Consider the following 20,361-nt stretch of genomic DNA (forward strand, 5'->3'; position numbering starts at 1 on the left):
CTTTTTGTGTAGGTCACTAGTAGGCCATTGCACTATCACATATTACTCGATGAGAACGACTTCTTTGCCGATGCTCTCTAAACCCTCAATAACAGTTTGTGCTACACGTAAGTATTTTGTTGCCTTTCTAATTGATTAACCTCATTACCAATATTTATTTTTTGGATCATAGCTTATTATTATCTTTGAACTCCACAGATATGCCTATGCACAACCTCGGTCTCATTAGGTTAGGTCAAGATCATGGACCTTTTCCTTTAAAAATTTTTAATTTTTTTTACTCCTCATTTGATGTTTTGTGCATCCTGCAATGCCCCCGTTTATTATCCCCATTTACTGGCCTTTCGAGTGAGGTATTGCATAGAGGACATGAAGCCTATTGCCAATTTTGGTCGGATTGAGGTTAAGGAGCAGGTGGAGAACGTAACGTTATGTTTTATTGCCGAATGAAGTTGCTGGAATTATGCCATGACATCATTTGATTCCTTTTGGTCCTATACATCATTTGATTCCTTTCGGTCCTATTTTTTTTCCACCAAGAATTTTAGGGTGCGCATAACAACGTTTCTATTCCGGAATACTATTTATTTTCAAAAATAGTTTTTTTCTATTTCTAATTCGAGAAGAATTTCCGAGTAAAATAAGATGTTTGGTAATTATACTAAATTTCTATTCTTGGAATAGAAAAAGAATAGAAATGTGTTTGGTATAAATTTATAAATTTTCGTATTTATTTGTTTTTTCTTCTTACTCACGGACCGCCGACCGCCACTTGCCGCCGTAGTATTGCTGCACGAACGTCGCACAACCGCTGCACGACCGTCGCACGATCACTGCACGACCACTGACTGTTGCCGCTGATTGCCACCGCAGGATTGCCACCCACAGCCCACTGGCTGCAGGAGTGGGCAACGGTCGGTGGGCTATGGGTGGCGGTCCTGCGACAGTGGTTGACAACGACGGTCAGCTGTCGTGCAGCGGCATAGCCCAAAATGGACCCCGAAGGGGGAAGATGGGGAATGATAAGGTAAGGTCTTGTTTGTTTTCTTTCGCACCTCTCATTAATATATTAAGTTTATGCTTTTCCCACCTCACTTTCAAGTTATCTAGTAAGGAGTTTCTTGTTTTTGGCCTTCAACAAATAAACTAGGCTTAAACCCAAGAGGATAATATTCTATAGTGTTGTATTTTATTGTTGTGCCAAAGTAGATAGCTTTGTTTGTCATTGCAATTGAAGTTTGATCATCACGGTAGGGATGAAGTCTCAGATAGTCAATTCTCTGAAGTCATTCTTAATGAAATAAAGATGATTCGCTAGGTACTTCATTGGGGAGTAGGTCCATAGAATATTTGCTCATCATCATTCCTTTTAAGTAGATTAGAGTAATTTTTTCTAGTTACAACTTGAGTTGGTTTTGTCATAGGCTTTTGAGTCACTTAATTTTGAGCCAAAAATTACCTTCATTGTGGTGCAAAAAGGCACCATACTCTCCTCTTTCCTGCTGATAAAAGAGACAGTCTATTCAATGGCAACATATTACATGGTATGATACTTTTCTTCTTAATTTACCAGAGTCAATAAGCTTTTGAGTAGTTTAAAATTTTAGTATGTTTTATCAGCAGTTTAAAATTTTAGTGTGTTTTATCAGGTACCATTGTTGATACTATCATCTGCCACCCTGCTGAATTCAATTTTTACCTCACTTGCCATGCTAGGTTTAAGGTGACGCCTATCTCCTTTACGTTTGGCAAAACACACCGATCGAACTCTCTTTTTGTGTAGGTCACTAGTAGGCCATTGCACTATCACGTATTACTCGATGAGAATGACTTCTCTGCCAATGCTCTCCAAACACTTAGTAACAGTTTGTGCTACACGTAAGTATTTTGTTGCCTTTCTAATTGATTAACCTCATTACTAATATTTATGTTTTGGATCGTCGCTTATTATTATCTTTGAATTCCACAGATATGCCTGATGCACAACCTCGGTCTCATTAGGTTAGGTCAAGATTTGTTATTTTTCTCCATGGACCTTTCCCTTTTTGAAATTTTTAATTTTTTACTCCTCATTTTATGTTTTGTGCATCCTGCAATGCCCCCGTTTATTATCCCCATTTACCGGCCTTTCGAGCGAGGTATTACATAGAGGACATGAAGCCTGTTGCCAATTTTGGTCAGATTGAGGTTAAGGAGTAGGTGGAGAATGTTATGTTTTATGCTGAATGAAGCTGCTGGAATTAAGCCATGACATCATTCAATTCCTTTTGGTCCTATTTTTTTTTCCACCAAGAATTCTAGGGTGTGCATGGCAATGTTTCTACTCCAGGGAACTATTTATTTTCAAAAATAGTTTTTTTTTTCTATTTCTACTCTGTGAATAATTTCTGAGTAAAATAAGGTGTTTAGTAATTATACAAAGTTTATATTTTTGAAATAGAAAAAGAACAAAAATGTGTTTGGTAAAAATTTATAAATTTTTGTATTTATTTATTTTTTCATCTTACTCACGGATCGCCGACTGTCGCTTGCTGCCGCATGACCGCTACACGAATGTTGCACAACCACCGCATGACTGTCGATTGTCGCTGCAAGATTGCCGCCCACAGGCCACTAGCTGTGGGAGGGGGCGATAGCTGGCGGGCTGTGGGTGGCGGTCCTACGGTGGCAGTCGGCATCGACAATTGTGTGGCAATTGGCCATGGTAGGCTGCTGGCGGATGGTGGCGATCGTCGACTGGTGGGCTGTGGGCGGTGGCCAGTGGGCAATAGGCGACGGCAACCATCGCCAGCGGTCAGTTGCTGATGATGGCCGCAGGTGGTCGGAGCTGGCCGACGGTTGGCGAGCGACCGACGGTGGCCGCAACAAGAAAGAAGAACAAAAGAAAAAAATTATTTCTAGAATTTGTTTTTGGGAATAAGAAGCTACTTTTTTTTTTCTTGTTTATTTTCTAAATCTATTCCCCAGCCACTTTTCTATTCCGGTGAATAGAAAAATAAGTTGGCGTTATCTAACAGATTTATGTTCTTTTTTGTTCCAAGGAACAAAATAACATAAATCGGGAAAAATAGAAACGTTACTGTGCAGGCCCCTAGTGTCCAGCTTCTCTTGTCCAGCGTAAATTTCCTTAAGAGAACAGGATCTGTACCAGAAGAATTGATGAATGCATGCACGTGATTGAATGACTCATAAACTAGGCATGGGAAATCGATGCAAAACTATGCAAATTATCATTCTCAAATAACCTAACGAACTACCTGTATGCCTTATATAGAAGGGCAACCAATTCAGAAACGTATAGGCAACAAACTTGGAGAAGAAGAGGCAGAATGCAAATGGTGCAGCACCAGGCAACCTCCAAGCTTGAAGTTTCCATGTCCGCCGCTCCCACATTCATCTCGAACTCCTTTTCTGGTGGCTCAAATCAAAGATCCTTGGGTTTGATAGAAAAATTAGGACACCAATCAAAATAACCAAGATCCCAGGCGATACAAAAGACCAACCCCAACCATACTCCAACACCCCAGATGCCACCACCGAACCAATAATGTTATACCTAAAGATGTATGCGAATTCCCTACGCCCATAATCAATCCTCTCTTAGCTTTTCCAAACCAATTACCCACAATTGCAACCACGCAGGGCCATCCAATAGACTGAAACAACCCACAAGTAATCTGCACCCCCACAAATTTTATGGAATAGTCTATTTCTATGGAGGTTAGGGAATGGACCATTAATTCTTTATTCTGAAAAAAAAAATAGATATTCCAATAAACATTAATTTCCAATAAATTAATTTCCCCCACAAGTAATCTGCACAACCCACAAGTAATCTGCCGTATGAACATTAATTTCCAATCAATTCTGGAACTAAATAGGAAAAAGGACGATTTTTTCTATCAGGAATAGACTGATAATTTAATAAGTATTCTTACGAACAATCATCTCGTCGAGTGAAAGTCCACTCCATCACAAGATCCTAAGTTAAAAGACGACATTTGCTAAGTAAGCTTTTACGATTTTTCTTATGTTCGCTCATTAGGCCTATTCGGAGACAATAGAGCTTATCTAGCTTTTTCTTCCCATTAGTCAATGATGAATTAGCGTATAGAAAATTTAAATTATTCTAAAAATGAAAAATCCTCAAATACATTCATAACTGGGCGCGAAATCAAGATAGTACTATTTTATCAATATGGTTTCTATATTTAAATTAAAAATCATAACTATTTAATATTAATAATCATAATGATTATAGTTTAACACAAAATACTTAAATCTCACCCATCGGTACAAATTCTTTTAATTATTAAATGCCTATGTTGGTATAAAATTACACCTATTTTTCAAATCCATGGAAGTCAAGTCCTTTAATTAGGGAAACAGTATCTAGTCCATATAGGTTGGTTTGTGAATTAAGAGCATGTAATATGAAAACTGGAATCATCTCGCGATGCTACCAGTGCAATTACATGTCCCTGGCTTTAATCGTATTCCGCAAGACTACATTATAAGGAGAAACCTACAACTTAAATTATTTATTTAATCATGCCGAATTACCAAACTCAAACGTACATTAGCTCTTTAAAGTTTTAGAACTGGGCACCACCCCATATTCAATTATTTTGGATTCTGTTTACATGTTTTTTTTATTAACCTTCAATTTTTATGTAATTTTATTTTAGAATATGCTATACACTTGGGTCATTAAAAATAAAGCACCATACAATGTAGTAAAAGAATAGTACGTAATAAATGCATATAAATATGATTAACAAAATACTGGTTGAAAAGTGAAAATGAAACATGATATCAATAATTAGTTTTCATTGCTCTTTTTTTTTTTTTGGGGGGGAGGGGGGGGACTTGACTATAATATGATATGAAATACTTCTCAAGTTTTTGCCGCACGTGAAACAGGAATTGTGACTTATCCGTGCCTACAGATAATGAAATTAGCCTCTTTTTTTTTTTTTTTTCATAAAAGAAAGGACGATCAGTACCATAAATATAGTAGAAAACAAAAACGAACGATGCTTATTTCATGAAACATAGTTAAACAACATTTGGACGAAGTAAACAATCCTGCAAAATTTCTATGAAAAAATTCTTTGAATTTTTTTCTACCGAAATTAATGAAGATAAGGCACTTATGGCTGATGCAAACCTAGAGGGTCACAAATCAGTAAGGCCCTGCATGGTAATGTTCTTTTTCTTGTTCATGAACAAAATTTTGTTTTTTCTGTTCCCGAACAAAAAAGAACAGAAACGCGTTTGTTTGCGTTTTTGTTCAAAATCTGTTTTTTTGTCCCGAACAGAAAAAGAACGGAAATGAGAAACAAAAAAGTTATTTTTTGTTCCAAAAACACTTTTGAATAAACACTTTTCTCTCTTCTTCTTTTCTTCTTCTTTTTCTTTTGGCCGGTTGCCGGCCATGGCCGGCGACGCCATCGAGGGTCGCGACCTCGCCGGAGCGTCGCCGGCCCTTGGCGAGGCTCGGCCTCGCCTCGCCGAGGGCCGGCGACTAGCCAAAAGAAGAAAAAAAAAAAGAAAAAAAAAAAGGAAAAAAGGAAAAATAAATTAAATTAAATTAAAAAATTAAAAGAAACAAAAAAGAATATAAATTTACCAAACGTGTTTCTATTCATTTTTTATTCCCGAACAAGTTTACCAAATGCGTCTCTCTGGTAAAAATTATTCCCCGGAACAGAAATAGTTTTTTTTATTTCAGTCCCCCGGAATAATTTTTGAATAGAAACATTACTAACGCGCCTTAAGCGGTTCCAGCCACATTCCCAGCCTCGGCAGCTTCTCCTTTGACTGCAGCCTGGTATGCCTATTTGCTCAAGCTTGATACTAATAATAGTTTGGATGATGGCAAGCCCGAGCTACTCCTCGAGAATGTGATCCTACTTACATACCCATCCTCGGGAGAAGGTGGCATCTACCACATATATATGGTGTGTGTGACGCATGAGAGGCTATGATTTTTGTCATGAAAGAGAATCATGTGAACAAAAAATAGAGCGATGGAAATATATATTACTTAGGCTATCATAAAAATAGGAAATATTATCAATCTAAGCTTTGTTGAATTAAGAAAGTTGATATTGAGTTAGGAAATATTTGTGTTATTATTTTTTAGAGGAACCACGGAGATTTGTCCATATTTTTCAATCAAGAGAAAGAACAATTTGATTTTTTCCCTCCAGTTGGTAGGGTTAATTTGGGCCTCATGTTTCCTAGCGACATGTGGTAAATATTAATTTATGATGAGATATATAATAATTGACCTTGCTCACTCGCTTATCCAAATCGTAAAGAAGTTCTAGAGAGAGAAACTCTAAAGAAAACAAAACTCTTTCATTGAATATTTGGATGAATACAATGAGGGGGAAGCACCCCTTCTTATACTAGAGGCTCTCCCGTTATAATCGTTGATAGATTTTCTGGTGGATAAGATCGTATCTCAACCTACCAACTATCGGCATTTATGCCTAGAGAATTCTAGAGCTCAACATAATTACCATCTCGCCCATCCCTAAAAACATTCTAGAAACTCAAGGGGAAAACCCTAGGCTATCTTGGGCAGTCTTCATCCATCCAACAAGTCCTTTAATCACGGCAACCCAAGGTCGTGACACAAAATCAGGATGAGAGAAGATTTGTTAAATTCTCATATGAATGGTGCATCTTTTGTAATTTTATGCATCCCTAATATGTATGAGGTCCATCTAGACCTAGACTTCTTTTTGTACGTCAATTAAATAATTAGCCACTCTCGAACCACTAATTCGTGAAAATCGGATCATCTCGTAAGGTGTTAAAGCATTAGTAAAAGGCCAAAACACCAATGCTCTCTCTTCTACTCATTCTATCTACCGGTCACCGTTTGTTCGACATACTCGATATCGCACATTTCGAGCTTGATGCCCGGTCTATATGCGAGGTGGGGTGCCGGGCGATAAGTTGCGGTGAACATCGATTACAAGTTAACCAAGTTTGGGAAAAATACCAAAAAAGTCCTAAACCTATTGCATTGGTACCAATTCAGTCCTAAACTTTTCAATTGGACCAATTCAATCCTAAACCTTTTAATATTGGTACCAATTAAGTCCATCCGGCCAATTTTGGCCGGCTGACGCTGACGTGGACGTTGGCCGGTGGCCGGACGCCGATGTGGCAATTTTTATGATTTTTAATGATTTTTTGAATTTTTTTATTAATTTTTATTAATTTTTTTCCTTTTTTTCCTGCTTTCTTCTTCGCAGCTTATCGGCGAGCCTCCGGTGAGGCTCGCCGCCACCGGGCGAGGGCCGCGAAGCCCTCGCCCGGCCTCTCCGGAGCCGCCGACAAGGCGACTTCGCCCGGATTTGGGCAAGGCCAGCCTCGCCCGCGGCTGGCGAAGCCATGGCGTCCATCGCCGGGCGGGCGAGGGCCACGAATCCTCGCCAGCCGCCGGCTAGGGTCGCGACCCTTGCTCGGCCTCGCCTGTGGCCGTGGGCGAGGCCAGCCTTGGAAGAAGGAGAGGAGGGTGTTGGGGCGGCGGGCTAGGGTTTCGGAGGCGAAGATCGGGCGGAGGAGCGGCGGCGTGAGTTGCGGGAGGTGGGGGACCGGGGCCTCGGAATGGGATCTCGTGGAGGTGAGGGCAGCGGTGACGAGGTCGAGGGTCGCGACCCTCGCCGGCCGCCGTCGAGGGCTTCGTGGCCCTCGCCTCCGCCCGGCGATGGCTGCCATGGCCTCGCCAGCCGAGGGCGAGGCTGGCCTTGCCCGGATCCGAGCGAAGTCGCCTCGCCGACGGCTGGGAGAGGCCGGGTGAGGGCTGCGGCCCTCGCCCTATGGCCGGCGAGCCTCACCGGAGGCTCACCGGCAACCACGAAGAAGAGAGCAGAAAAGAAAAGGAAAAAGAAAAAAAAAAAAAGAAAACAATTAATAAAAATTAATAAAAAATCATAAAAAATCATAAAAAAAATTAGAAAAAATCATAAAAATTGCCACGTCGGCGTCAGGCCATCAGCCGACATCCACGCGCGCGGCCGGCCAAAATTAGTTGAATGGACTGAATTGGTATCAATATTAAAAGGTTTAGGACTAAATTGGTCCAATTGAAAAGTTTAGGACTGAATTGGTACCAATGCAATAGGTTTAGGACTTTTTTGGTACTTTTCACAACCAAGTTTCTCGATAGCTCACCTGACATTTCAAAGCATAATATATGTTCACACGGCAGATGAACAAATAAGCATTTTTTTTTATTATTATTTGCTTTCGTCTACTGCATTACCGGTCCTAAAAGCTTGCGTACATGGGACTCCTTCGGCTCTCCATTGACTTACTCGAGGATATGGCTCAATAAAGAAGATGATAATGATAATAAAAATAAAACAAATGATAATTCATTTATTTCGTTGATTTTGCCCCCTATTGATTTGTAGTCATTGTTTTTCCGTTTTTCCTCTTTTTTAAGGCTTACGACCACTTAAAAAGCATACGTCTCCATGTGGATTCATAGGGTGGTGTTTCAGTCCTATCTTTATCCCCTTTTATTTTGATGTTCTCTATGTTGGTTGATTGCCAGTACAATAGTTGAGTGGCACAATTTCTTATCTAATAGAGCTTTTACTTGGCCTGTCCTTGATATGATATTACATTTTTTAGGGCTCTAACGTTCCAAGTTGTTGACTGCAAAGGCAATTATGATATTTTGGGAAAGAAGATTGTTGTATTGCTTGCTTTTTATCCAACGGTGTTTAATTTATTGGCTCATACTAACTTTCCCATATACATTAGGGAATGATGAAGTGGTTCGTCGAATTATGCTACCCTATGGGATGTCTAGGGAGAGTTGATGTTATATAGGGCTTGTGCTAGCTAAACTGATGACATGTGATTTTCTCTTGTCCAGAGCTTCACGACTCGCTTAGCAGTTGGAGACTGCGTTTGCGGAGGTTTTGGTGGTTTTTCTGCATGGTTGAAAGTTTTGGGGTCGGGATTTAAGTTTGAGCAGATATCAGTCTTTGCAGGATTTTAGCGGTGCTTTGACGTGTAGTTGTGGTTCTTGACGACGCTGGAGGAGCGGCGCCGCCCCGGGGTGAGATTGGGGGGGAGAGAGAGAGAGAGAGAGAATGACACGGGAGAGGGGGAGTGAGGACGGGCGCGGGGATGGATTTGTCTATGTGGAATTACCCCTTTTTGTGTGACTTATCACTGTTGAATGCCATTGGATTATGCGCAACGATGGGAATGTCCTCTTATTTTCTTTATTTCACCGAAAATAAATTATTTATAAAGAGGTCATCATGTTTCGTTGTTGAATAGTCGTCACAAAGAACTTTGCACTTTTAGTGATGAAAAATTTGGTTGCTAAAGGGTCCATGTGTTTTTCACGCATCAAAAAAATAAAATCGTCCCTATTAGTATAATCAGGTCACATTTTCTGGGGCTATTTGCAATTTTCGAAGTCAAAATTGCATCGAAAATTGCGTTGCTAATGGTATAATTTGGCCCATTGTTTTTTCAAAGGCTAAAACTGCTTTGCTGCGTATCCAAATTTGCTAGGAGTTTTCATTGCTAAAAGTCACTTGCAGATTTCGATTTTATAATTCATGTTTCTTTTGGAAATCTAGGCACTTATAATTCTATTTTTCCAACTATTTATACATAATAAATGAAGCAAATGAGGAAATATACAACTAAACATAACTTGATGCGGCATAAGCACAGAATAATCCATGCAGTTGACAAAGGTGCTAAAATTCAGGTGTCCAGCTATACATCACATAGTGCATTAGAAAAGATATACACACACACACATCAAGTGGCTCCACCTTCGTCGATGATCAACCAAAAAAATGCAAAACTAAGATCATATCAGCATATAAAGGTGAAAACACCTTGATCAGTCCTAATGTTTTTTGGATTTAATAAAGACTATAAATAGTCTCATATACTGTTTTTTCAATTTCTTTTTTATTTAAACTCAAGTTGACGTCTACACAACTTGAGTATAAGGGGGAATCGTGAGAATATCATAATTCTCATAATTATGCATATATCTTGGAGATTCTACATATCTTTGTTTATGCATATCTTAATTAATCATACTTGATTGATTACCTTAATATAGCCTATTTCTGTACTACTCGTTAGAAAAAAATTCAATATAAAATTATACAAAAATTCCACAATTCTTCCTTCGGCATATTTTTATTTAAAAAAAAATCCAAATCCAAATCACCCTATAAATGGCGGCCAGCCTCAATAATCAACAAAAAGAAAAAAGAAAAAAATTGAAATCACTAATAAGCACCTACAAAGAATACAATTAGAAGATCAATAAAAGATAATGCATGTAAAAATATAAATGAACTGATTTCGTTTATTTTGGAAAAAAAATGAAAGATCTAGAAAACATTTTCCTAATATTAATGGCTTATATCGCTTGAATTAATTAATTAATATTTTTTTAATTATTGACACCAATTTATTTCTAAATGTTCTCATGGACGATGAAATATTTTTTGTTTATTTATTTTGTAAGTAATACAAATAATCATTTTTTGGAGGATATTTTCAAACTTTTAATTTTTCGCAAAACAAATGAAGCCAAAGCACTATGTCAATAGGGTGTGCAAAGGAACTAGGAATCGCCCGGATCACTTGAAACCAGATTGGAAGAGACTAGAATCAACGGTTCCCAAGGGGATCGGTTCGATTCTCGGTTCCTATTTATGGGAACTGATGGGGGTTCCTAATTCTAGGTATGGAACCATCCACCCACCCATTTGGACTAGACCGGTAATAAATATACTTAATTTAAAAAAAATTCCAAAAAACAATTTAAGAAAAATGAAAATCCTAAAATCCCTAATTTGAAGCTCAACACTATCGACCGGGTGCTCGTCTCATCTCACTCTTGCCTCGTCTAAACTGTCTTTCTATCTCTCACTTACAACCTCAACTCTCAAGTTCATCGTCCATGGACTCACGATCTCAACTCTAAACACTCAATATAAGCTCAATTTTATTTTATTTTTACTGATCTTGCAATTAATAATAGGGCAATCTTTGTTCTTTACTTTACTTTGGCTTGTTAGAAAACGTTGTCTAAGTGGTGAAGCTTAGTGGGACCGGTTCTATGGACCCACCTAGGAATTGGACCAAATTGGTGAGTACAGTTCTTAAGTGGATCCATGGAATGACCAAGTTCCAATTTTTTGGAACTAGTCTTTAATGGACAGTTTCTAGTTATAGGGTGGAAAGTGTCCATCCGAACTATGCTCGTCCCCCGCAGTATGTACAAAAATAATTACGTACTCTGTAAATTCGGCGTCCTCCTCGTCCAAGCCTGAGGTGCCTCCGTCCAACCTCAACCATAGGAAGATTTTAAAAATGCATAATAAATAGAAATTTGCAATAACCAAGCAAACGATGCACAGTGATAATAAAAGCAGTTGGCGAAAACCTACTCGTATTCTCATCTCCATATGCAAGTTAATATAAAAAAGAGGTCCTTGGGACAAAAAAAACGTACGCAAATCATAGCATTTCTCATTAAAGAAGAAGCAGAAGATTATCTTTACGAGCAAGCTTTGCAGGTGTGTCCGCAAATTGTGATTGTTCGTCTCCGAAAGGAAATAGACAAAGATCAGAAAATCTCGACGGGCGTGGTTGCACATTAAAGAACATTACCTGAAGAATCATTTCCCGAGCTCTTTGATGTTCGTTGTTTCACATCAGCAACTGATTTCTTAGGCTTCATGGTGAAAAACAAATCCAAAATGGCATGATTAAACAGCGGCCATAGCATTGTTAACAAATCCAGTAATGTTATCAACGCTACATGAACTGGTGTAACATGATGGAATATACTTGGACCTATAGCCATGGAATTGGCGGTATGGTCCAGGAAATAATTGGCGGTATGGTCCGAAGTGAACCGGACACTTCTTTTCCCCGAGGCCACCCTTTTTCATCTAACTCGTCTACATCCGGAGCGCTCTCTTATTCTCTTAGCCCCGAAGACTGAAGGTAGACTTCGTTTTTCTACAGGGTTATATATACTCTTTATATACAGTTGATATTTTCATCTATAAGCTAACTTTTGGATTAGACTATCTAACATGGTAATTTAGTTAGCTCTGCCCAATTGATTTCGCGCATATGGGCTCGCTTGTCAGAAGTTTATTCTATAATCATGGTCTTTTAAAGTGTTTTTGTTGGGCTTCCTAACAAATAGAAACCCTGATTTTGCTAAAGCAGATTGTAAGCTAAAGATCTAAAAGTCTAGTATGAGTCTTAGACCAAGAAGTTTTCGTTGAAAACATCTGTAATGTTGGAAACAATGATATGCAAAGAGCCATAGATACCACTGACTAATGAAGGCCCTTGTCGATAATTTCTAAAATGTCTAATTTTGATAACTTCATTAGTGAGTTGTCGATTCTCTTTAAATTGTTAAATGTTTTATACCTTTGCAACTTATAGTCTTGATCAAACTTTGTTTAAACTTCCTATTTGCCGATAAGATCACAAGTTAGTCATTTTCTAGTGTTAACATTGTCCTAACAAATTGTCGAGAGAAAAACCTACATAAAATACAAATATCACTTGGAAACTTCATCCATGGCTAGACTTAATATCCAACCTCGCTTTTCCTAAAGTGCAACTTGGTCTCTTGTCCAATCGATAACTTATCGCTCTTGTTCGCCTCCAATGTGCTCAAACTATTGAAGCTACACATCCTCAGTCCTCCAATTTGTTCCCTATCACGTTCGAGATATACGGATACATCAGTAAATGGATATCTATATAGTGCCTTGAATGATCAAACACTTGCACATTCTAAAATACGATAAAGTAACTCATCTGACCCAAAATATGTTTTGTTGTCTTGCAAAATGCATATTATTATTTCTATAGAAGTAGCATCTGTATCATGTCAACTTTGAACAGCATATTCGAAGGTTCCCGTTGGTCTTTTAATACAATAGGTAGCCCGCCTACCTCTATTTTGGACTAAGCGAAGCAACCTATTGAAATATTCATTGGGTGGTTCATGTCCGGGGCAGTGTGGATCCAGTCTTGGATCCAACACTGAATCTGGACTGGTGTTTAAAAATGAAGTCAATGATATAGATCACAAGTTGCCAAGCACAGGACCAAGTCTTTCAATAATATTCTTGCACATCTATCTGCCAATTTGCCCCGCAAAGAGGGTTTCATAAAAAAAAAAAAAAAATAATAATAATAATAATAAAAAAAAAACCCAAACAAATACATGCTCCTAGCATTATTTGATGCTTTCACACGGCGGTATGTTTTAAATTACTAATACCAATTGCGCCCAGAGTCCTTGACCGACCGCAGGAGTGAAGCTTAAGGAAAGTGGGTGGGAGGGCATCTGGGACACGAGGGAGGCGAGGTTGGGCAACTGTTGCCCGAAGTAGATCTTGAGCTCCAAGAAGGGCACGAGGTTGTGGGGGCTTTGGGTGAGGAGAGGGCGGTGTTGTGTTGGGCCCTAGTACTCAGCCCGGTTCAACAGACATAAGAGAATGGCCGTCAGCCAGGTGGTGTGGGACTTGAGGACGCGATGAGGAGGACACAGATCTTGGGCTTGGAAGTGGTCTTGGCAAGCCTGGACGCCGTCCAAGAGCTTTGGGCCAACCCGGAACCCTTGGTATTGGTAGGTAGAGGTGGTGACCCAGCTTTTTTGGTGAGGGAGGAAGGAAGGAGGTTTTGGCATTGTTAGGAGATGTCATCTTCTTGCAAGTGCCTTGCTTGGGGAGGTTGAGTGGGTGCCATGGTGGAGGGTAAATCCATCAAAATATTGGGTCGGATCAAGTGGAAAATGCTCTTATCCATATTAATTCATTTTCATGTAATACAATTTTATAAACACATGTCCAACTCAATTTATACTAAAAATATACCTGACCCATATTACTAAAATAATTTCTTATTTAACCCAATTTAGGAAAAATCATATCCAAACTAAGGTGAAAGCACATAATAAGTGAGCACAAGATCGAGTGAGGGAAGAGAGAATTATAAAAGTGGCTTGAGTCTTAGTAAGTTGTGAACCTATATAAAACCCATATTATTTTGGGTTTTACCATCTTAAACCCATTTACTAAAAACAACTAATACATATAATAACTCGGTCCATCAAATATGGGTTAAAAATTCCTGTTCAAAAAAATATATGGGTTAAAAATTAGATTTATGATTCATTTTGACAGGTTAGAGGGGGAGAGGGAGAATTTCAGAGTAAAGGGTCATTATAGCAACTTAAGTCTCGGCAAAGGGACAAAAAGAGGTTAGCTTTTGTTGTTGGTGATGACGTTATATAGAGAGGTTTATTGCTGGAGAAAATTCATATTGCTGGGTCCATTACTTCTCTCGAATAATGAATGTTTGGAATTTGGAAAGACTTTAGCTAACTCCATTTTGCACTTATGCTGGGTGTTCCATAAATTATTCAAATATCTTGCGGCTTTATGTAAAAATAAAATAAAAATGGAAGTACTTTCTGTATTCCGTGCATCATCCGCAATGTTTAGCAAGTAAACTCTTGATTTAGGACAATTATTAGGTAAGACCGTAAGACTCTGTCACAATGCCATGTGATAAGACTAACCACGTATTCTTTAGTATAAATATAACGAGTCAAACAAGAAGGCGTACAGACTATCCTCAAATTTGGCAACAATAATGCTAGTGCTAGCGTAGAACTCTAATAGAATAACCTTAAAAGTATTAAAACTTACTTTAATGAAATCGGTTTATTAAATTAAGAAGTAAATAAAACGGGTCGTATACAAATACCCAGCAAAGGCCTTGAACATCACTATCTAAAACAGATTTGCAAATTGATAACTCTATGTATAACGTTATTCTGTTGTACACAGTTTGCGACCAATTATCTGTTGCTTTTTTTTTTATCTTTTGGCATGCAATCTTATTTCAGCATTCGAAACCTGGTTATTCACAGTGATGACTGCGGGGCAGAAAAACCTGGATGCACCAAAATACATGACTGCATATGCTAGCCAATGACAAGTTCAACTGTCTTCTGATTCTGAATGTACAAACTTGCTGCGAGCACATAAATCACCACACTACAGTGCATGAAATATCACCTGAAGTCCGTGTTGTGGGCTGGTCGTGAGAAGTTGAGTAGGTGAGTGGACGTATGCAGGGGAGAGAGAGAAAGTATAGCGCTGCAGAATCATCGAAAGAGCAATCTTCGCTTCCGCAGTTGCGAAATTGAAACCCACACAAGTTCGAGGTCCCAAGCCAAAAGGGAAGAATGCCGCCAAATTGTTGTTGGTGGCTTTAGCAACCCCTTCAGAGAATCTCTCCGGCTTGAAAAGCTGTGCATCGTCACCCCAGATTTGAGGGTTGTGGTGAAGCTTCAAATTCGGGATGTATAGGCGCATGTTGGCAGGAAGAACAAGCTTTCCAAGCCTAGTTTTTGTAGCAACTTTCCTAATGAGACCAACAACTGGAGGATATAATCGCAGAGACTCGTTTATGATCATTCCCATCTATAGCGAAAAGAGAGCACATAATATGTAAATCATTCCGCCATGCAGAAATGACAACAATAAATGAACATTTTAGAACTAAATGAGATGAATAGAAATTACAGTTTTCAGTTTCGCAATACCATCAGGATCTGGATCCTGATTGCCGAACACGTTGAGCACTTCCTTTCTTGCTTCATCTTGCCAGTCTGGGTGAATCGCCAGGAGGAAGACAGTCCATGTAAGCATGGTATTTGAGGTTTCGTGCCCAGCAATGTAGAAGGTCTTGCACTCGTCAACAAGATCAGTAATTGTAATTCTTCGACTCTCATCATCACTGTGAGAAGCCTTCACAAGCAGTCCCAGAAAATCATTCCCCAAATCATCCAATTCTCCGGCTTTCACCTTCTCTTCTCTTTTCCTAATTATCTCTAACATGGCATCACGTATTCCATTCTCAAGCTTTTCGGACTCAAGTTCATCGTTCGTCTTCCACAATTTACTGAAAAACGTAACCAAAACCCCCTCATATCAACTCGGTTCACCAGAATGAACAGAAATTCTAATGCCTAAGTATATTGTCGGACAAGTTCTGTATACTTTTGGTTTGACATTCTGCTAACAACCAACTAATTGGCTTATCAGACCAATTAAACTGAAAAATAGAAAGAAGAGATAGTACCTGATTCCTGGAAGCCTTATTTTGAAAGCGTTTCTGGACGCAATCAAGGTCAACTTCCTTAACATCTCGAAGATATTTCTTCCTTCCACATAGCTGCTCCCGAATGCAGTTCTGGAAATTATTTCTGAAGTCAATATTGTAAATTCTTGGTACACCTCGATCTCATCGCCGTGTAGATTTTTCCATCTGTCCAGCATCATGTGGACGCTATCTACCATTGCTGGAAGCATACCCTGCATTTGCACACATTTGATGAAATCAATTTAATTCCTCAGTATGGGCCAACAATTTTCAAGCAACATCGTGTTTCCAAATACTCAGTGATTCATTGTGTTCATTCATATCTCTACTATTCCATCTTTGGTGATCAAATACAACATCGGATAACATTTCCTAGGTGAACATGTAAATTGTACCTTCAAGCTATCCCCATGGAAAGCATAATTCGCCAACTTACGCTGCTTTGCCCATTTCTCGCCTTCCGTCGTCACGAGCCCGTCGCCCAAAAGCTTCTTGACAAACCCGTCCATTTCAGGTTTCGGAAAGGCCTTGTCTTTATTGTTCAACACCTCTTTGATCAACTCAGGCTCTGTCACAATCAGCCAAGGCAGAAGACCATACCAGCTCATATAATTTGCCCCTACAACACCCACAGATCAGAAACCACGTAAAATTAAACAGATTGGAATTCCGAGACGACGAATATTACACGAATTTTCGCGACCTCACCGTATGTTCCAGTCCAAGTGGAGATGTGAGGCTGGACGCGAGGGAAGACGTCGTGAGAAAGGTTCAAGGGTCTGCTCGAAGCTTCGTTCTTGAACTGGAGGATCTCCCGGGTGTTTCCATAGAAGAGCTTGTAAGGAGGGCCTCTGATTCCTTGTGAGGCCATCGTCCTCTGGATGCGATACGGGGTCCACCATAGCTTGTGGAGAGCGATGGCGAGAGCTGAGAAGAGAAGTAGAAACAGAGAGGTCCAGAGCACGATCATGGCGTCTCCCAGAGAATCGAGTTGGGCTCCGAAAGGACCATGAACAACAAGAGGAGAGTGAAACCAGCTTCTGGGTTAGTGAAATCAACGAAACTCCTGAACTCCTCCCTCAGCCTCGAGTTCGAAGTTTCTTGGTTCTTTCTTTATTTTCAAATTATTTATTGATTTTGCATTTGTCTTTGTATCGTGGGAATCTTCTGTGCTTGATAGCGGACAAAAGTGCTTGGTCCTGATCTTCATTTCAGGTGGGAATTATCCATCCGTGATATCCATTATATACACACAAATATGTGTCATGCTTATTTAAGCTACAAAGAGGCTCTACCTGATGCTATTATAGAAACATTTTGGGGGAAAACTTTTGGAGAAATGCGTAGGAGATTAGGTAAAAGGTTTTTTTTTTTAAATGCAAATAATATTTAGCAAAATGTAATTGAAAAATAAATTGTAAAGCAATTTTAATGTAAATGGCAATTAGAAAAGAAAACTATGCATTGTGAAGGATTTTTGCCAATTTGTTTTAGAGTAAAAAATCTCAAACATTTGCCATTGGCGAGTTAGATTTGGTGCAAGCCAACCGCTTGCGAGCTAGATTTGGCTACCAACAGTCTTGCCTAAGATCACATGACCCAAGGCAAGGCGGCCTAAGGTCTCGCAACCTCAAGCCTTGTTGCCTAGGTCATACAACCCCCTGGCGTCGGTTGCTGAGGTAGCGCGACCTCTAGGTGACGTCTTAGAAAAGCAAATGATCAAATAATAATAAAATAGATATGAATAAGAAATTAAGATCAAATATTAGATTTAAGTTGTTCGATCGTAATAACTTATGTCCACAAAGAGAGCAACAACAAATTCCAATATAAATTAAGCGATATAACTAATATTACAATCACACTCAAGTAATTCAAACATTGTTAGTGTTTCTCAAGTCTTGATTACATTTAATAACTTACACGAAGTTTAGCCCTATAATTCCTTGCTAAAGAAGCTCTACAAAAGAATTATACATAAATGCTTATCACAAGAATTTAATTGGTTTCAACACTAGCACCCATATGTAATTATCTGAATTTTGAAACCTCATAATGAAGTCTTCTATACATCATAGCTGCAACAAGCACTCACACAAAAGCGACGGCGCTTCAAGAAATCTCTGACAACGTGCCTTCTTCTCCACGGATGGCTGAATATAGGGTCTTTAGGTTCACAATGGACTTTCCAATTCTTGAAAGTGACTCCCATGTGGATTAAGAAAGAATACTTGTTTCCTCTTGTAACTTGGACTCCAATCTTAACTTCTTAGTTTCTTATGGTCAAAGTCTAATATCACGTTTGACTCCAACACTAAATAGGAAACTTAGATTTGTGTATATCTCCCCTTTTCGGCTTTACTTGGTAGCAAATTTTGCACAAGCACAAAGTCCTTTTTCATTATTAATATTATTATTTCAAAAATTCAAATTTTTGCTTCAGGTTTAAACTCAAGACATATTTCAATAATCTCCACTTTGGCTTGATATTTGGGTCAAGTTACAATTATTTGTTTAAAAATCTAACTCTGCTGCTACTCTCCTACAACCCCCAATGAGCTCAAATGCCACAAATATTTTCTAAGTTCAAGCCTCACTTGAATTTCGCTATAATTGAGGATCCCGTTAGAACACCAACTCCACACACACACTTAACTACTTTGCAAGGATTTTTCAACTCAACATCCTCAACCATGAATAAAGCAAAACATTATTGCCTCCATACCTATTGGGAGACCAAATACATACCTTGTTAATATTAGTAGTTAGAACAACCATTGGCTCTATATGGTTCACCTCGCTATAAGCATCTTATATTGATTACTTTGCTAGTATCCGCTACTTTAGGAGTTTCTGGTTGCAACTCCATCTCAATTCCATATAAAAACTATTATAATTAGTCCTAGCTAGAAGTATTGAAGACTCATCAAATGTAACTTCTCTATTAATCTAATTTTGGACACCACAACCGATAGCCTCGCTCACCTTGTGCATAATCTAGGAACATGCACTTTCTTACCTCCTCATCCACTGTACCATCGCTCACTCAAGCATAACATGGGCAACCAAATATTTTAAAAATAGAATAATTGACAACGTTACCTAACCATACTTCTTTGGGAGTCAGACATCCAATTACAATTGATGGAAATCTATTCATCAAGTAGCTCGTCGTACTAAGTACATCTGCTAGGAATCTCTTAATCATACTAGCACTAGAGAGCATTTATGCATTATCTCTAGTATTATTCTGCTCATCAATTTTGCAACATGTTGTGGTTCACTAGCACTAATGCGGTGTTTTATTATGCTTTATTTCAAACAAAATTTGTTTAACAGTTTTAAGCAAAACTCCATGTTAGTGTAAGTCTACACATGTTCAATCGTTTTACTAATTTCATTTTCGATTAAAGCTATCAACTGCCTAATCCTGACAATAGTATCAAACTTGTGCCCAAACATAGACACTAAAAGCTTCCACAAATAGTCATTGACAACTATTAGCATTGGCATTTTCTCTTGAAGGAAATTGCGACAATTTGCAAAATATTTAAATGAATTGACTCTACTATTTTTGTGGTTTCTTTGACAACCATACTGAATTACACTTTTTGTCATTGATCTATATCACAGCACTTGCATGCATTCAATTCATTAGCAACATAACCATATAACAAATTTCTTTCACTTAAAATCTTCAAGCTTCTCTCACCAATGTGCCCCAAATGTCTATGCCACAATTTAGACTTTCAAACAAATTCTTTCAACTTTTCAACAACAAAATTTGTCATTGTCTCACCTCAAAGTTCATATAGGCCACCATATTTGATTCATCTCATTATTATCAAAGCATCTCAAATAACTTTTAGAACTCCATATTTCGAAGTATATGCCTCATCAAGTCAATGTCCTCACATACCATCATGCATTCTAATGTTAACATCATCAACACCTATAATATTGACTTTGCGTTGTTCCCTAATTGAACTTTACTATTATTCATGCATTGATAATTAGTAAACTAGTTTCTATTTGACATAGCATGAACAAAACAACCAGAATCCATTATATATCAATCGAACGATGAATCATTAATGATGGACAAGACATAATTGCTACTACCCCAAT

General features: G+C 38.6%; 1 protein-coding gene across 2 annotated transcripts; it reads right to left on the reverse strand.

Moving 5' to 3' along the window:
- Nucleotides 1-14,820: 14,820 nt before the first annotated feature.
- Nucleotides 14,821-17,342, reverse strand: LOC104440457 (cytochrome P450 CYP749A22). 2 transcript variants are annotated; one of them, XM_039308050.1, is made up of 5 exons: nucleotides 16,942-17,342; nucleotides 16,629-16,801; nucleotides 16,213-16,445; nucleotides 15,654-16,032; nucleotides 14,821-15,551 (listed from the first exon to the last, which is right to left on the reverse strand). In XM_039308050.1, exons 1-5 carry the CDS (start codon nucleotides 17,201-17,203, stop codon nucleotides 15,123-15,125), a joined length of 1,476 nt encoding a protein of 491 aa, XP_039163984.1. In that variant the 5' UTR covers nucleotides 17,204-17,342; the 3' UTR covers nucleotides 14,821-15,122. The 2 variants fall into 2 exon arrangements, with proteins under 2 accessions (XP_039163984.1, XP_018727206.2); XM_018871661.2 differs by having other exon boundaries at nucleotides 16,629-16,852.
- Between the last annotated feature and the right edge of the window lie 3,019 nt (nucleotides 17,343-20,361).

Source organism: Eucalyptus grandis, chromosome 3 (genome assembly GCF_016545825.1).
Source record: "Eucalyptus grandis isolate ANBG69807.140 chromosome 3, ASM1654582v1, whole genome shotgun sequence".
Taxonomy (NCBI): Eukaryota; Viridiplantae; Streptophyta; class Magnoliopsida; order Myrtales; family Myrtaceae; genus Eucalyptus; species Eucalyptus grandis.

Excerpts from the sequence above, each read along its gene's own strand:
- LOC104440457 (XM_018871661.2), bottom strand. The coding sequence starts at position 17,203 with ATGATCGTGCTCTGGACCTCTCTGTTTCTACTTCTCTTCTCAGCTCTC. Across the intron at positions 16,853-16,941 it reads CACTTGGACTGGAACATACG|GGGCAAATTATATGAGCTGG; the intron begins GTGAGGTCGCGA and ends TGGGTGTTGTAG. Across the intron at positions 15,552-15,653 it reads GTATTGCGAAACTGAAAACT|ATGGGAATGATCATAAACGA; the intron begins GTAATTTCTATT and ends TTTTCGCTATAG.